The sequence below is a fragment of the Crotalus tigris genome, unplaced genomic scaffold (assembly GCF_016545835.1).
Source record: "Crotalus tigris isolate CLP2741 ecotype Arizona unplaced genomic scaffold, ASM1654583v1 scf7180000018740.96573, whole genome shotgun sequence".
NCBI lineage: Eukaryota > Metazoa > Chordata > Lepidosauria > Squamata > Viperidae > Crotalus > Crotalus tigris.
Genome location: NW_024097178.1, coordinates 18,205 through 33,229, shown reverse-complemented (window position 1 = coordinate 33,229; position 15,025 = coordinate 18,205). Strand labels below are relative to the sequence as shown.

Below are 15,025 nucleotides of genomic sequence, written 5' to 3'. Positions count from 1 at the left end.
AGATTTACCGTAGATGGGCTGAGAGAAGCAGGGATCAGATTTCTGAAGAATTATACTTCTAGAGCTCTTTGAAAATGAAATAGTTCTGAAACTGAAGAACTGAAGAGGCTTCTTGGATGAGAAGCAAAATAACTTCAAGCAAAAACAAAGAAAAGTCCAGCTGCCTTTTAAAAAGCACCTTTGGGACAACCGTGACTTGGATGACTGAGAATCTCCATAAACATCAACCATCTTCATTATTATCTAACACTGCAGTAGATTCTGTCCTCTCAACCCAAGTTAAGCAAGCAGGCCAAAAGGAATCAAGTTGGATCAAGCCTTAAAAAGTAATCAATATGGTGCCCTCATTTGGTCAACATAGGGGAGATGGGACAATCTTCCCTATGTTTAAAGCCCTACTGGCTATAAAAATCCCCTTCACTTAGCAATATTCTCATAACTAACACAATGGCAGAGAACTTAAGGCAGCTTCAGTGATGGACTCTATCAACAATAGTCAAATGGCAATGGAGAACATACATTTCTGAAACACGCTAAAGCATGCAACCTTAAGGAAATGTAATTATCTTCCTCAGGAAGACTTAAAGATGATTATTGTGAAAGATATTGCTCCTAATATTGGTTGGCGGCCTGAAATAATTGAGAATGAGATAGAAAAAATTTTTAGAGTTAATTCACGGGTTGCTAGACAGAGAAATCTACCAAGAGATGTGGTTATTTATTTTTCTAGAAGATCTATCCGTAATGAAATTATACAGGCTTTTTACAAACAAAAGTTTCAAATTGCTGATCAAGACGTGATAATTTTAAAAGAGATACCTCCAAAAATTTTAAGAGCCAGAAAAGATTTTACTTTCTTGTCTGATGAGTTGAAACATCGTCAAATTCAGTTCAGATGGGAGATTCCAAGAGGAATAATAGTAAATTATGAAGGGATACGTCACAGATTAACTACTGTTTCCAAAGCAAGAGATTTTTATCAGTCTATCTTAAAAGCAAGATTGTCACCACCTCCACAAATAAGGATGACGGAAGAGTCTCTTATGGCAGGAGCCTCATCAATGATGGTTATGGAACAAGCTGCACCGAATTCTGACATAAAAGAGCAAAGGATGACACGAGCTGCCCATAAACGTAAAGAAAAAGAGCAGTTGCAGAAGAGTGGTGAAAGTTTGGTTGTTACAGAGCCTGTGGGAGGGGCAAGACCAAAAAGATCTTCGACAGCAGATCTGCAGGCCATGCTCCAGAGGCTCCAGGCCGGTGGAGATGGTCAGGTTCCTGACCTGGAATGTTAATGGCTTAAACGTGCCCCAGAAACGAAGAAAGATTTTCCATTATTTGAAACAACATAATAATGATTTGATATGTTTGCAGGAGACTCATATAACTTTAAAGGATTCTAAATTTTTGATGAATTCCCGTCTGGGCACACATTTTACTGCTCCAGCCCCTGGGAAAAAAGGGGGAGTGGTAATTTATGTGAAGAAAACTTTTTCAGCTAAACTAATTGAGGCTGATTCTGAAGGAAGATATCTTTTTGTGGAATTATTATTACAAGGCCGAAAGGTTCTTATTGTTGGACTATATGCTCCCAATCAACAACAGAAACAATTTTATAAGTTGCTGCATGGCAAGATATCTCAGTTGGATTATAAATCGGTAATTTTGATGGGTGACTGGAATGGGGTTTTAGACCCAACTATAGACAAAAGAAGTTCCTCTAAAACTTTTATTCAAACTAAATTACCTATGACTTTCTTTGATTTGAAGGAAGAATTGGAGCTTATTGATATTTGGCGAGAAAGGAATACAAGTGATAGAGACTTTACCTTTTATTCTGATAGACACCAGTCATTTTCAAGGATTGATTTTTTTTTGATTACTAGTGACTTCCTCCCTAGAGTGAGGAAGGTGAAAATTTTTCCTAGAACATTGTCAGATCATAGTCCGGTGTGGATGGAGTTATATTCGGAAGACGGGAATAGAAGATCCTGGAGATTGAATGAGAACTTATTTAATCGGGAGGAGTTCGTACAAAAGTGTAAAGAACATTTAAAGGACTTTTTTACTATAAATATGAATAAGGGAACATCGATGTCTATGGTGTGGGACGCTAGTAAAGCATATATGAGGGGAATTTTGATTCAATTGAATAAAGTTTTTAGGGAAAAAGGGTCACAAAGACGTAGAGAAATAGAAGAAGAGATCAAATCAAAAGAACAAGAGTTGGTTCTTAACCCTACTGATAATAATTTAAAGGTATCTATAAAGATGCTTAAGGAACAATTTAACATGTTGATGGCAGATCAGGTGGCTACCAATCTGTCGTATATGAGACATAATACTTTTTGCAATGCGAATAAGCCTGGGAGGTGGTTGGCTTATCAGTTACGAAAGAAACAGAAAGCTAGAATTATAGAGAAAGTAAAATATAAAGGTACTGAGGTTTTTCAGCAAGATTTGATTAAAAAAAGCTTTTTGGACTTTTACACAAAATTATATTCAAGTGATAATATAAGGGGTTTGGATATAGATAAATATTTACAATCAGTACATTTTCCTAGACTTTCAGAGGAACAACAAAATGGGATGAATAGTTTAATTACTGTGGAGGAAATTGGCTTAGCTATTAAGCAGTTAAAGGTTGGAAAGTCTCCTGGAACAGATGGACTGACTTCTAGGTATTATAAGATTTTATCTGAAGAAATGATAGAGCCACTAAAGGAACTCTTTAATAGTATTTTGTTGGGTATGCAAGTTCCTCCTTCTTGGAAAAGAGCTTTTATATCACTGATTCCGAAGGAAGATCAGGATCTTACAGAGCCTAAGAATTATAGGCCAATTTCATTATTGAATGTTGATTATAAGATCTTTACAAAAATTTTGGCAAATAGATTAATGCAGGTTATGAAAGACTTGATTCATAGTGATCAAGCAGGATTTATAACAGGGAGATATATGAAACATAATGTTAGACAAATTATTAACTTAATTGAGTACTTGGATAAGAATAATCAGATTCCTGTGGCTTTTATCTTTTTGGACGCTGAAAAAGCTTTTGATCAATTGGACTGGCAATTTTTATTTTCTTTGGTAGAGAAAATGAATTTTGGGGATAATTTTTTACATGCACTTAAAGCTATATATCAGCAGCAATCTGCACAAATTGTTGTAAATGGGGGATTGACTGAGAATTTCAATATTCAAAAAGGGACAAGACAAGGATGTCCATTATCCCCATTGTTATTTGTTTTAACATTGGAAATTTTATTGATTCAGATTCGGGAATCGAAGTTAGTTAAGGGTGTAAAGATAAGGAAGAATGAGTATAAATTGCGGGCATTTGCGGATGATTTGGTTTTAATTTTGGAACAGCCGAATCAGGCGATTGATGGTTTATTAGAACTTATAACACAGTATGGGAATGTTTCTGGTTTTAAAGTTAATAATTATAAGACTAAGATATTATCTAAGAATATGTCAGTTAAAGAAAGGGAAAGTTTGATTAAAGCCACAGGTTTTCAGATGGTAAAAAAGGTTAAATACTTGGGAGTATATCTAACTGCTTCAAATGGAAAATTGTACAAGAACAATTATGAACCACTATGGGCAAAAGTCCAAAAGGATTTAATAGATTGGAAAAAATTGCAATTGTCATTGTTGGGGAGAATTTCAGCTGTAAAAATGAATGTTCTACCAAAGTTTCTTTTTTTGTTTCAGATGATACCTATTCTTAAAAAAGAGGCAAATTTGGAGGAATGGCAAAAGGGTATCAATAATTTTATATGGGCCGGGAAGAAACCAAGGGTTAAATTTAAGATATTACAGGATGCTCGAGAAAGAGGGGGACTTAAGGCACCCAATTTGAAATTATATTATGATGCAGCCGCCCTAACTTGGTTAAGTGATTGGCTTAATTTAACAAATATGGATATTCTTTTTTTGGAAGGTTGGGATTTAATATATGGTTGGCATGCATATTTAATTTTTAATAAGAAAGTTGATCGGACTTTTAAATCACATATTTTGAGGAATGCCTTACTTCGTGTTTGGAAGAAGTATTATTATAGATTAAATTATAAAATACCTATCTGGGGGATTCCCAGACATGCAATTGAGGGAACCTCTAAGGGGACAAATTTTGATAAAATTTCATATAAAGAATTGTTAATTTGTTCTGGTTCGAATTGGCATTTGAAATCCCTAGATGTATTAAGGCAGCAAAATATTCTACAGTCATGGTTTCAATATTTACAAATAATGGATAGATGGACTGTAGACAAGAAAGAGGGAATAACACTAGAAGATAGACAATTGGTTATTCAGATTAAAAACCAAGGTCCGGCTCATATAAAAAGAATATATAATGTTTTATTAGAGTTAGATTCGGAAACAGAATTGGTTAAAGATTGTATGATTAAATGGGCTCAGAATATACAGGAGCCGATCTCATTGGATTTATGGGAGATAATTTGGATAAGAAATGTTAAATTTACACAAGCTCAAAATTTGAGAGAAAATTTTTATAAAATGTTTTATAGATGGCATTTAGATCCTAAAAAATTATCTTGTATGTATTCCAACATACAGCCCAAATGTTGGAGATGTGGCAATAATGATGCGACATACTTTCATATTTGGTGGAATTGTAAAAAAGTAAAGGCTTTTTGGATTATGATTTGGTGGAACATTCAAAAGATTTTTAGAAAGAAGATAAAGTTTACTCCTCAACTATTTTTACTTGGTATTTTTGTTGACTTAAATGAAAAAGAAACTACTTTGATGTTGAATTTATTAACTGCAGCAAGGTTACTAGTAGGTCTATATTGGAAGAAAGATTCTTTGCCTACTTTAGAAGAATGGATATTTAAAGTATCTAGTTTTGCAGAAATGGCAAAAATTTCTGCTTATTTAAAGGATCATACACAAGAAAGATATATTACTGTATGGGGAAGGTGGATAGATTATATTCAGAAAAAATATGGAATTAAAAAGTTTTATTTATTTTATGAATGAATATCAAATATTATAGAGAATTGTTTTATAAGTTATGGAGTTAAAGGTTAATTATGATATTTTTTTTTCTTTCTCTTTTTTTTCTTTTTTTTAATTATTATAATTTTCTTTTTCTTTTTTTTTCTTAACCCTGTATTCTGCTCTGGGAAGTGAAGGGAGGGGGGGTGGGGGTGGGAGGGAGGGTAAGGGGGGGGGGTTCTCTATTTTAAAATTTTATTGTATTTTTATAAATGTTTGTATGTTTTAAAAAATAAAAATTTTCAATAGAAAAAAGAAATGTAATTATCTGGTTACACTGATTAAAGATGGACAAGTATCATAAAAATTGATGTTATTCTTGGTTTTTGTCCTGAACATAAGGTATGCTTTATGTAGAGCATGCAATTATATACGATGGCATAAGACACCTTTTCTAACATCAGAATGATAGGACTATGCTAGCATTGGTGCTAGTTCCTCATTAGTGGGAGTAATATTAGGGATTTCATGGTTTGGTTTTGGACTGGAGTCCACACAGATTCATAAAGTCAAACAGAGATATTTTGGAGCATACAGCTTTTGACTTATTAACAATAAGATATTATTAGAATGCTTATTGTATGTCCATGATTAATTGTATGTCCATGATTAATACTGGCAAAACAGTGAATGACAGTACGTTATTTATGTTGAAGACATAATGTGAATGAAGGCAAATATACATGTCCCAGGATAATGTTGCAGGATCCAATCTGGGTCGGTTCTGGACCAGCTAGAATTTTTGTTGTTGTTTTGTTTTAATTGACAGCTGAAGCTAAATAAGTAAGCCATCATGACAAGGATAAATCAGTAAGGAACACAATGATAAGAAATCACTCCTGGGCATCCTCTAGGAACAAACTAGTCCTTAATGATAGTCATTGTCTGTCTATGGATTTGTTGCAACATTTGACAATGGAAAGTCAAGTCACTGACCATATCAGCCCTAGAAGAACTTTAAGAGACCCAGAACCATCAACTGGGAATCTTTACAATTTGGGCAAACTTGACTTCCATGGAAGGAAGAAGAATATCCAAAGTGTCTGAAGAAAAGGTGGAACTTCAAAAACAATAGCAAGACATTGGGGATTTTCCTCATCCACTCAGAGATCTGGTATAAAAAGGAAGTTAGGGATTTGATTATCCAAACAGGCCAATTATTATCAGAAGATATAAATGAAGGCTTATGGCTGCTTTAGCAGTGCACCACCCAGAAAACAAACTAAACTGAGGCTGATCTACATGCTATGGTATAGTAGGGTAGGATGGAATAACAACCAAAGCATGGAAATTCCCCTAGCCCCTGTGAGGCCTAGAGATAGGGGAACAAACTGAGATACCTATAATCAGGACAAAGGTAGAAGTTTGTAAAATAGATACATTTTTTATGAATTGGTAGAGCCGGTCTCAGATTCAGGCTGCAAGCTCAATTTCAGTGCTCTATAGGGATAAACTAACTAACTAACTAACTAACTAACTAACTAACTAACTAACTAACTAACTAACTAACTAGCTAACTATATAAAAGCACCAGTAGGCAGCATTTCAAAAAGTGGGAAAATAAAATAAGCTTTAAAAAAGGAAGTTAAATTAAGCAGTATACAAGAAAATTGATACAAGTGGTACTCACTTAATGGCCAATTTGGGACCAGAAACTGTGTCACTAAGTGACATGATAATTAAACTGAACATCATGTGACCACAACAAATGTATAACCTCATTGCTGTTGCAATTGTTAAGCAAGTCAGCTAAAGTCATTAAGCCAAAGATTCCATGATCCCTTGTGATTTTACTGCTGGCTTCTTGGTTGACTTGTCAGAAGCTGGCTGTGAAGCACGTACAGAGCAATCACATAACTGCAGGATGGTGTGATGGTCATCAACACCAGCTGTTGTGAAGCACCTGAACCTTGAATATGTGACTGTGGAACACTGTGGTGGTCATAAGTGCAAGGACTCATTGCAAAGTTAGTTTTTGAGTATCACCATGATTTCAAACAGTTGCTAAAACAGGCCAGTGTTAAGTAAGGACTACATATATTTAATTATAAGAACCAGTTGTTATAGAAAACTTTAAGCACATTGCTGCTGATTTCTATAATAACCGAATAGGGGATCATTTTCTAGGACCTTGCAATTACATTTGATGCAGTTAAAGGGAGCATGTATTTTCAACTTGTTTTCTCCTTACCTCCCATGAGGAAGAGAAGTCCTGCCACATACTGCATAAGGCCTCGATCCCAGCAGCAGCCCAGCACCCCGATAATCCATCCAAATAGGATGATGGCCACTGCCATGCCCATAAAACCGGCTGTCATTCGGCGTAAATCTGCGATGGGAAAAAAAGGTCCAGTTGATATTACTCATTGTTTGACTTGATGATTTAAAAGTCTAAGCCTTACACTGAACATTTGGTGACCTTCTAGAGTAGAAATGTTCTCATGACATCATGTTAATGTTTGCAAAAAGATGTGTTGTTTCATTGATTTTAAAGAATAAGAAATACAAACTCATCTGTTCTCTCAAATTTCAAGTGATCCCGCTTGTCATCAGATAGAAAAAAATGGCAGTTACAAAGCTGGTTTCTTCTGCAAATCTTATTTGAGAAAAATAAAGTTTTCTTTTCACTAGCAAAAGACTAATAGGGACTTAAAAACTAAAAACTCAATTTGACATTTTTTCCCCTTAAAATCATGGGTTTTAATTTTATTCCCATTTGCCTCTTCCCCACACTTTCCATTCTGGCCCTTGTTAGGGATGAACTGCAATATAATTATCCAGAAATTGCACAAGAACAAGTCTGAATTAACAAATAGGAAAGCATAACCCCAAGACCTAGACAGTAGGAGATATTTGGTTGTGGTTTCTGTTAACTTTGTTCTTCCACTTTCTGTGATCTTCTTTAAAATGCAAATCCTCTTTATCTTATGAAAGTTGAGAAACAGGCATGTTTTCAAAAAAGAAAAATGTGAACAAGACTCTGCTTTGAATAGACAGAATGTCTCCAGGCTCATGGGAATACTTGCCTGTCTCTCATATTTTAGTATATTCAATACTATGAATAGCAATATAATTGAGACTGTATATTTTAAAACAGAGATTAGAGGAGCAGCGTTACATAGTGGCCCCCAACCTTTTAGGCACCAGAGACTGGTTTTGTGGAGGGAGGTTTTTCCGTGGACCAGCGGGGGCATGGTTTTGCATGCTGCCTGCATCCCACGGATGGTGTTTCACTTATCCGCATGGACTGGTTTCTGGCATGCTCGGTTTTGGTCCAAGGACTGGGAATTGGGGACCCCTGGCGTAACATAATGTATTGCAGTAGACAGTCTTATGGCTAGATGATTATATTAGTACAACAAGATGAGACAATGTCTGCATTGCCATAATATGTTCAAGCATATTCAAACATGGCCACCATTTTGGCCAAACTCATTAAGTTTCATTAATCAAGCCATACACTATAATAAACTATGAGTGCTTGTTACATAAGGTATAATTGGTTTGGGTAATATTTTCTGTTTACCCTGTAAAACTAAATCAAAATGGTTCACACATGTTAAGCCAACTGAAATATAAATTCAGACATATAGAGTTCCTCAGTAGCATTCATAAGGTTTAGATTTTGTCCATGTAGGAATGTGAATTCACATGGGATTCAGTACAATAGATACGACCCCAACATTATTACCAGAAGACCATTCAAATAACTCTACTCCTTATAAAAGAACTGATGCTGACATATCTCTCATCAGCACCAGCATACAATTAGTTTGTTTTCAGCTCACCAGTGGTTAAATATTTTGTAGATACACATTTTTGTATCTACACCAGGCTAGAAATTATATTCAGAAATAATCTGCCACATTAAATTGCACATGTTAAAAGAATATTTGGATAATGTTAGTGGCAAGCAAATGTATTATGGTGTAAGAATGATATGCTGCCAAAACTATTTGCCAAAGTACCTCAGTTTATCTTTAAGGTGATTTTGCTGCAAAAGACTACCATGTCTAATTCTATGGAAATTATTCCCATCTCAAATACTTTGTTTGCAAATATTTTTAATAGCAGTTATATCAGGAGGAATTGTATTTTTTATTTTTAATCTTTATCTGCCTTGATACAACTGTTGCCAAGGATGCCACTCTCAGAAGGCAGTGCGGTGTGAAAGGAAAATAGTAAAATGGTTATTGGAATTGCTCGGTGTTGTCCAAAGCTATCTGGCTGGCATTCCTTCCCTGTCACAATGTGGTGTACAGAAATGTCAAGGCTGCAGATAAGTATATTCAGAGCCATTCTCTCAGTGAGAAATGAACACATGGATGTGCTGAATCAGCTACCACATCAATTTTAAAAGAAAGAGGTCAGAGAAGAGAGACATGTTTCAGGATGCACCATATCACAATTTGAAGCAATTGAATAGGTCTAATATCAATAAAAACAAGGTGCTGTCCTGCAGAGATGCATAGCTGCAGAACTCTGCTAGTAATATTCTCCTGTTATCCAGGATGAGTTTCACATGAAATGAACAGTATGTATTACTCCTGACTTCTGCAACAGGACATTCTACCACAGCGGTCCCCAACCTTTCCAGCTTGGTGGCCTGGCCCCTGCATGGGGGTGGAGGGGGTGAGTGAGTGATAGGCATGCACATGCACAACTCCATTTGTGAGAGCAGCACGTGTGCGTACCCTCCACTTGCGTGAATGGAGCTTTGCATGCAAGCAGAAAGTACTTGCATTCGAGCACAAAACTCCACTAGCACAAATGGCAGGCACTTGCGCTCGTAGGCGAAGGTCCATTCATGTAAATGGTGCTTCGCACATGAGCGCAAGCACTCTCCATTTGTACAAGGGGAGCTTTGCATGCATTTGCCAATTTCTCCTGGGCTGGTTTCGAACAGGCTGTGGCCTGGTAGTGGGTCACGACCTGGGGCTTGGGGACCCCTCCTCTTTCACACACTTCTATTTTTCTTTGGCTTTTCTCCCCATGTAAAAAGGATCTACTAATTACAATTAAGTAGTTTTATGGTGTTCTTGGAATGCTTCTCACATGTCTTACCATGGATCCCCATATGATAAATGGGAAGCATTCTGGAGCATGGTTTTGTCAGCATGCAAGGAGCAATAATCAAGGTTATGTATTCTTTTTGTTGCTCTGTTGTAGGAAATCATGGGCATAATCCCTTTTGTTGTTGCTTTTTATGGGAATGAGGTAAAATGTGCAGTTAGTAATGTAAAGAAATTTTGGATGAGCTATTCTATTTATTCTTTGCTCCAGAATTAGACAAAGTATAGGCCAGTGGTGGTGAACCTATAGCACGAGTGCCAGAGGTGGCACTTGGAGCTCTCTCTGTGGGCACACACACATGCTGTTGTCCCAGCCCCACCTCCCCCACAGCCCCCTCCTCACCAGCAGCCCTCCTGGAGGAGTCACCCCCAGGTGAGGCCTGTGTGGAGCAGCACAGCCAAGCACATGGCAGCTAGGCAGCAGATGATGCTGGGGGACGCAGGCGGAGGGCATGGCCACCATGGTGCTGCAGGGCTGCCTGGGTGATCTGCAGCGGGCCGTGGATGGCCCTGAGGGTGGGCAGGGTGAGGATGGAGTAAAGTGGGGGCGGGTGGGGTGGTGCGGTTTTGGGGCACTCGGTTTCTAAAAGGTTCGCCATCACTGGTATAGGCCATTAGCTTTCTTCAGCTAAGTCCTAAATGTTTGTGGGATTGCAATCGCCATCATCCTCAGCTTTCACCTAGTCATATTTCCCTGATCAAATGCATCTGATGCACATCAAGTTGGGAAAACTACTGCAGGAATGATTATAGGAACATAATGATAATTACATAGCTGAAAGAAGAATGCTTGTATGAGCTTAAATCAATAATACCTGTAATAATAGAATCTGTCTGCCTATCAGATTTGTATGCCACAGTAAATCAAAGAAGACTTACTTTACTGTCTAGAACTGTTGTTTCTATATTAACTACTCAGAATTGTTTGACTGCACAGAAATACAATTGTAATACATAATAACATCTACAGTATAGTGTAAAACATAAACATCTATGGTGTAATTTAAAATATAAACAATACATGTCCGCAGTAAGGTAGGTATAAATAAAACATTCATACTAAGTAACTCACATTAAAAATAACTAGCACCAACAATTAAAATCCACACTAACCATCTGCTATAATCATTAAATAAACAATATTATACAGTCCATTCTGCAAACCATATTTCATTCATATGGATAGATATGCTGAACAATTTTGAGCAGCTATACTCGTCTTGCTTTCTGCACCCTGCTTGTTCCAATCTTTGGAAAAGGAACTTTTCCCCCCTCAAGTTGCCACCCAAGCAGCAAACTTATCACTTGGCTAAGTGCTCAGTTTAAGCACTCAACCTGACTCCAACAGCCCCCCCCCAAAAAAAGACAGGCTCCGACTTCTGGTTTTGCGCTGTTGCAAAATGGCCGATGATTTTGCCCTGCCAGGGTACCCTAAATGGGTCTAAAGTCACCTTAGAGAGTCAACAAAGGAGACCCCCCTGTGGATCACAGAAAGACAGTGGTCTATCCGTTTGATCCGGGGGAAGCCCTCCAACCCGACAGGAGAAAGGGTAGCTGTACACCAGTGACTAGCCCAAGCTACCAGCAGCTGAAGTCCAAAAACACTAACCAAAACAACCATGAACAGCGTGCTTGGAACTGGGTGAGAATATTGATCTTCTCTCTTCTATTTTGTAACTGATTTCTTGGAAAAGATCCCCAAGAGGCAAAAAATCCACCGAAAGTGAGAAGGGAGGGGCTCACACCCCCATCCTTCCATAGATGGAAGCAGCAATTTAATTTTTATGGGGGACAGAAATATATTGAAATGAACTTAATAATACTACAATCTGGATAAATCTGAAAATTATGAAAACTGTTAAGACATTACAACTGAAAGGGCATTGATGAAATTACAAGAAAATAACTCTTTGCTTTAAAAATTGGAAAATGAATAGCTACTGACATCTAGTGGCAGATTAGGGCATAAAACAACAGTTGCATTGATTCAAAAATTGGCAAGATGCCCAGAAAAAGATCAACTTGTTCCTTTGAACCTCAGTGGCTTCTCGCCAAATAGAGAACATCTGGGAACAGAGGAAAGAAAACACACCGGGCTACCTACTGCAGAGTGAGAACTATATTTGTTTTAAAAATTGCTGACCTTCTGGGATTATAAATACTTACTAAGCTGTGATTTCTAAGCTCAAGAATTGTTCACAGAGAAGGAAAAATCTTGACTTTTGGCTAATCTTCTAGGTGGTTAAACATTCTGGACTGTAATCTGACTGCCTGATAATTGTAAGACCCCTGAATAGAAGAACTAGTATAAAATACTGCTTTTAGCAGTGCTTTGATAATTGGAAACACCATATATAAAGATAAGAACTATATAAGATTTGGTTGTTTGGACTTTAAGATTGGCTGGTTTGACAAGGCTAATTACAGAGACTATGGTACTGGTGAAAGACTATCTGGAGGGGGGAGATAAAATGGATATTGCATACCTATCTAAAAGTGCAGGAAACCACACACCTAATATCTCCTTCTGAAGGCCCTAGCCTGGAACATCAGAGATCTGCAGGAGCATACTTCAAGACAAGGCAAATATTTTCCAGAAGGAAATGTATGCAATGCTGTGACAGATTCAAATGACAATGGTTTCAAATTATGATGAGATTAAAAACAATTTTGACAACATAAATGAGCACATCTTTAACTTAAACCTACAATTTAAAAACTCTCAGAAAATGATGACAAAGAATGAACAAACAAACCAGATAACAGAGGACAGTGACCCAAGAAGAGAAGCTACAAATGAAGAGAACCACAGTCTAATACATACAAAAGAAAACTTGCAAGATTTTGCCACAACAGAAATGGAAAAGATATCTTGTTTTTCAGGACTTCAAAATAAACCTGAAGATAGGAAAAATGAATTATAGAGCAGCCAGGAGAATTATTAGAGTTTGGGAGACAAAAAACACACATCCTACCTGACTTGTCTTTTCTATTCCTAACAACATTCACAAAAATACAGGAAGAATCCCCTGGCAAGCTGAACACACTGACTTATAAAGCTACTTTGCAAAAGAAGGCTAGAGTTAGATCCAAGAGATTTGATTCGACTTACCAGATGGAGTACTATATGATTAAACACTTGTTTGAATATGGTTAAAAGAATAAATTATGGATATAAAGGGACCCTACAGTAAGAGGGATACGATATATGTAGTATAGTATTCTTTATAATATATGAAATATAAAAATATTGGGATGGTAAATGAAAAGTTTGGATATTTAAAGGTAATTAACATTGATAAAATTATGACTGATAAGAATGGTTTGAATACAGAGAGGAAATTAAGCTTAAATAAGAATCTTGAAAACAGGATATATAGTGACTTAATAAGATGACTTTTATAAATACAATTGAAACATAAGCGGACCAGAAAAGATGTTATATGCTGATGTTACTGTTATTTGTACAAACAGAAGAAAAGTGTTTATATCCAACCTTGTATGTATTGAAAGTATTATTATATTTGCTTAATGTTGATAAAAGGAGAGTACTATTGGAAGAAGAGAAGATCAAGGAAATATATCATTAATTAATAGATTGATTATGGAATTATAGAAATTAATTATTATTTATTGTTTTTTAAATATATGAACCCAGACAATACACTGTTTACTAAGCACTAAAGATTGTTATTGTAAAAAAATCAATAAACTATATTTTAAAAAAAGACAAGCTCTGAACTTTAGTTTAGTCTTTAGTTGTAAAAAGAACCATATGGATCGATTCATACAGTACTTCTATCAATTATCCTGTATTCTCTATTGTCTTTCCTTCCTTTGATTTTTATGCAACACACATACAAAAAACAGGCACAGCTTTGACTGTGTCATCATGGCCCCTATCTTTATTTTTTCAACCATATCCTGTAGATACCATGTTTCCTCTCCCATTCCTTGACTCTTTTAAATTTTGGTTACTGCTTTTAAAAGCTACCCCTTTTGGGATCTGCATCATATATATATATATAATGTGATTGGCCTGATGATGGCACAAGAATGGGGGGGGGAAGCCTTCTTAAATTGTGAAGAGATAGAAAGCTCCTGTGAGTAGTTTTTGGTTTGCAAGAGATCCATTATTATGTAGAATAGGCAGAGTGCAGGAGGAATCAGGTTTTCCTTCTTCACATGGTGTGTTATCTATGTAGATCAGGCCACTGTGTACTTCCTGCCTCATTTAACAGCTGTTTGAAGTTATGATAGTGTATTAAAAAAAACTTTTCAACCAAGTTTGCATTTGCAACCATTGTTGTGTGTCTTACAGTCACATGATCACTATTTGGGCACTTTGCAACGGATATGTATTTATGGCCATTGCAGCATCCCATGGTCATGTGATTGTCATTTTTGTGTTTCTGGTAATTGACTTCCAACAACCAGAGTTAATACAGAACATAGACGTTGTGGTCATGGGATGTCTTGCTTTATGACCGATTGAGAAATGATGATGTAAGCCCATTGTGATCATGTGATTTTCTGCTTAGCAACTACAGCACTTAGTAATGGAGTTACTGGTCTCCATTATGGTCACTAAATGAAGAGTACTTGTATGGAAATGATTTAGCACTGTCTTCTTCAAAAATGTTTTCTCCATTTCCCTGTCTAAGCCTACAACTCTGGGATTTCAAAGTAAAGAAGATGAAAATCCAAGTACTAATCCTGATTAGCTTTTTAGATTAGCCAAGGTTAGCTAAGTGCTCCTTATTACCACATGCTTACACTAGAATAAAAAGAAATTGTATGTGGTACAGCATGAAGCACTTTATATATCATTTAGCTTGGCCCTGAGGGAACATTGCTTGCTTTATTTTTTCTTAGTTCTAAGCAGAGAAAGGTGCTTTCAGGAATTTGGAAGGAGATCC

General features: G+C 36.5%; 1 protein-coding gene across 1 annotated transcript in view; it reads right to left on the bottom strand.

Moving 5' to 3' along the window:
- Positions 1-9,904, bottom strand: part of LOC120313632 (transmembrane protein 178B-like) — a 35,665-nt gene extending 25,761 nt beyond the window's left edge. The window contains exons 1-2 of the mRNA XM_039355727.1: positions 9,580-9,904; positions 7,226-7,363 (exon numbers count right to left, since the gene is read on the bottom strand). Of these exons, the coding sequence (XP_039211661.1) occupies positions 7,226-7,363; positions 9,580-9,904 (463 nt within the window). The remainder of the gene's footprint in view (positions 1-7,225; positions 7,364-9,579) is intronic.
- Between the last annotated feature and the right edge of the window lie 5,121 nt (positions 9,905-15,025).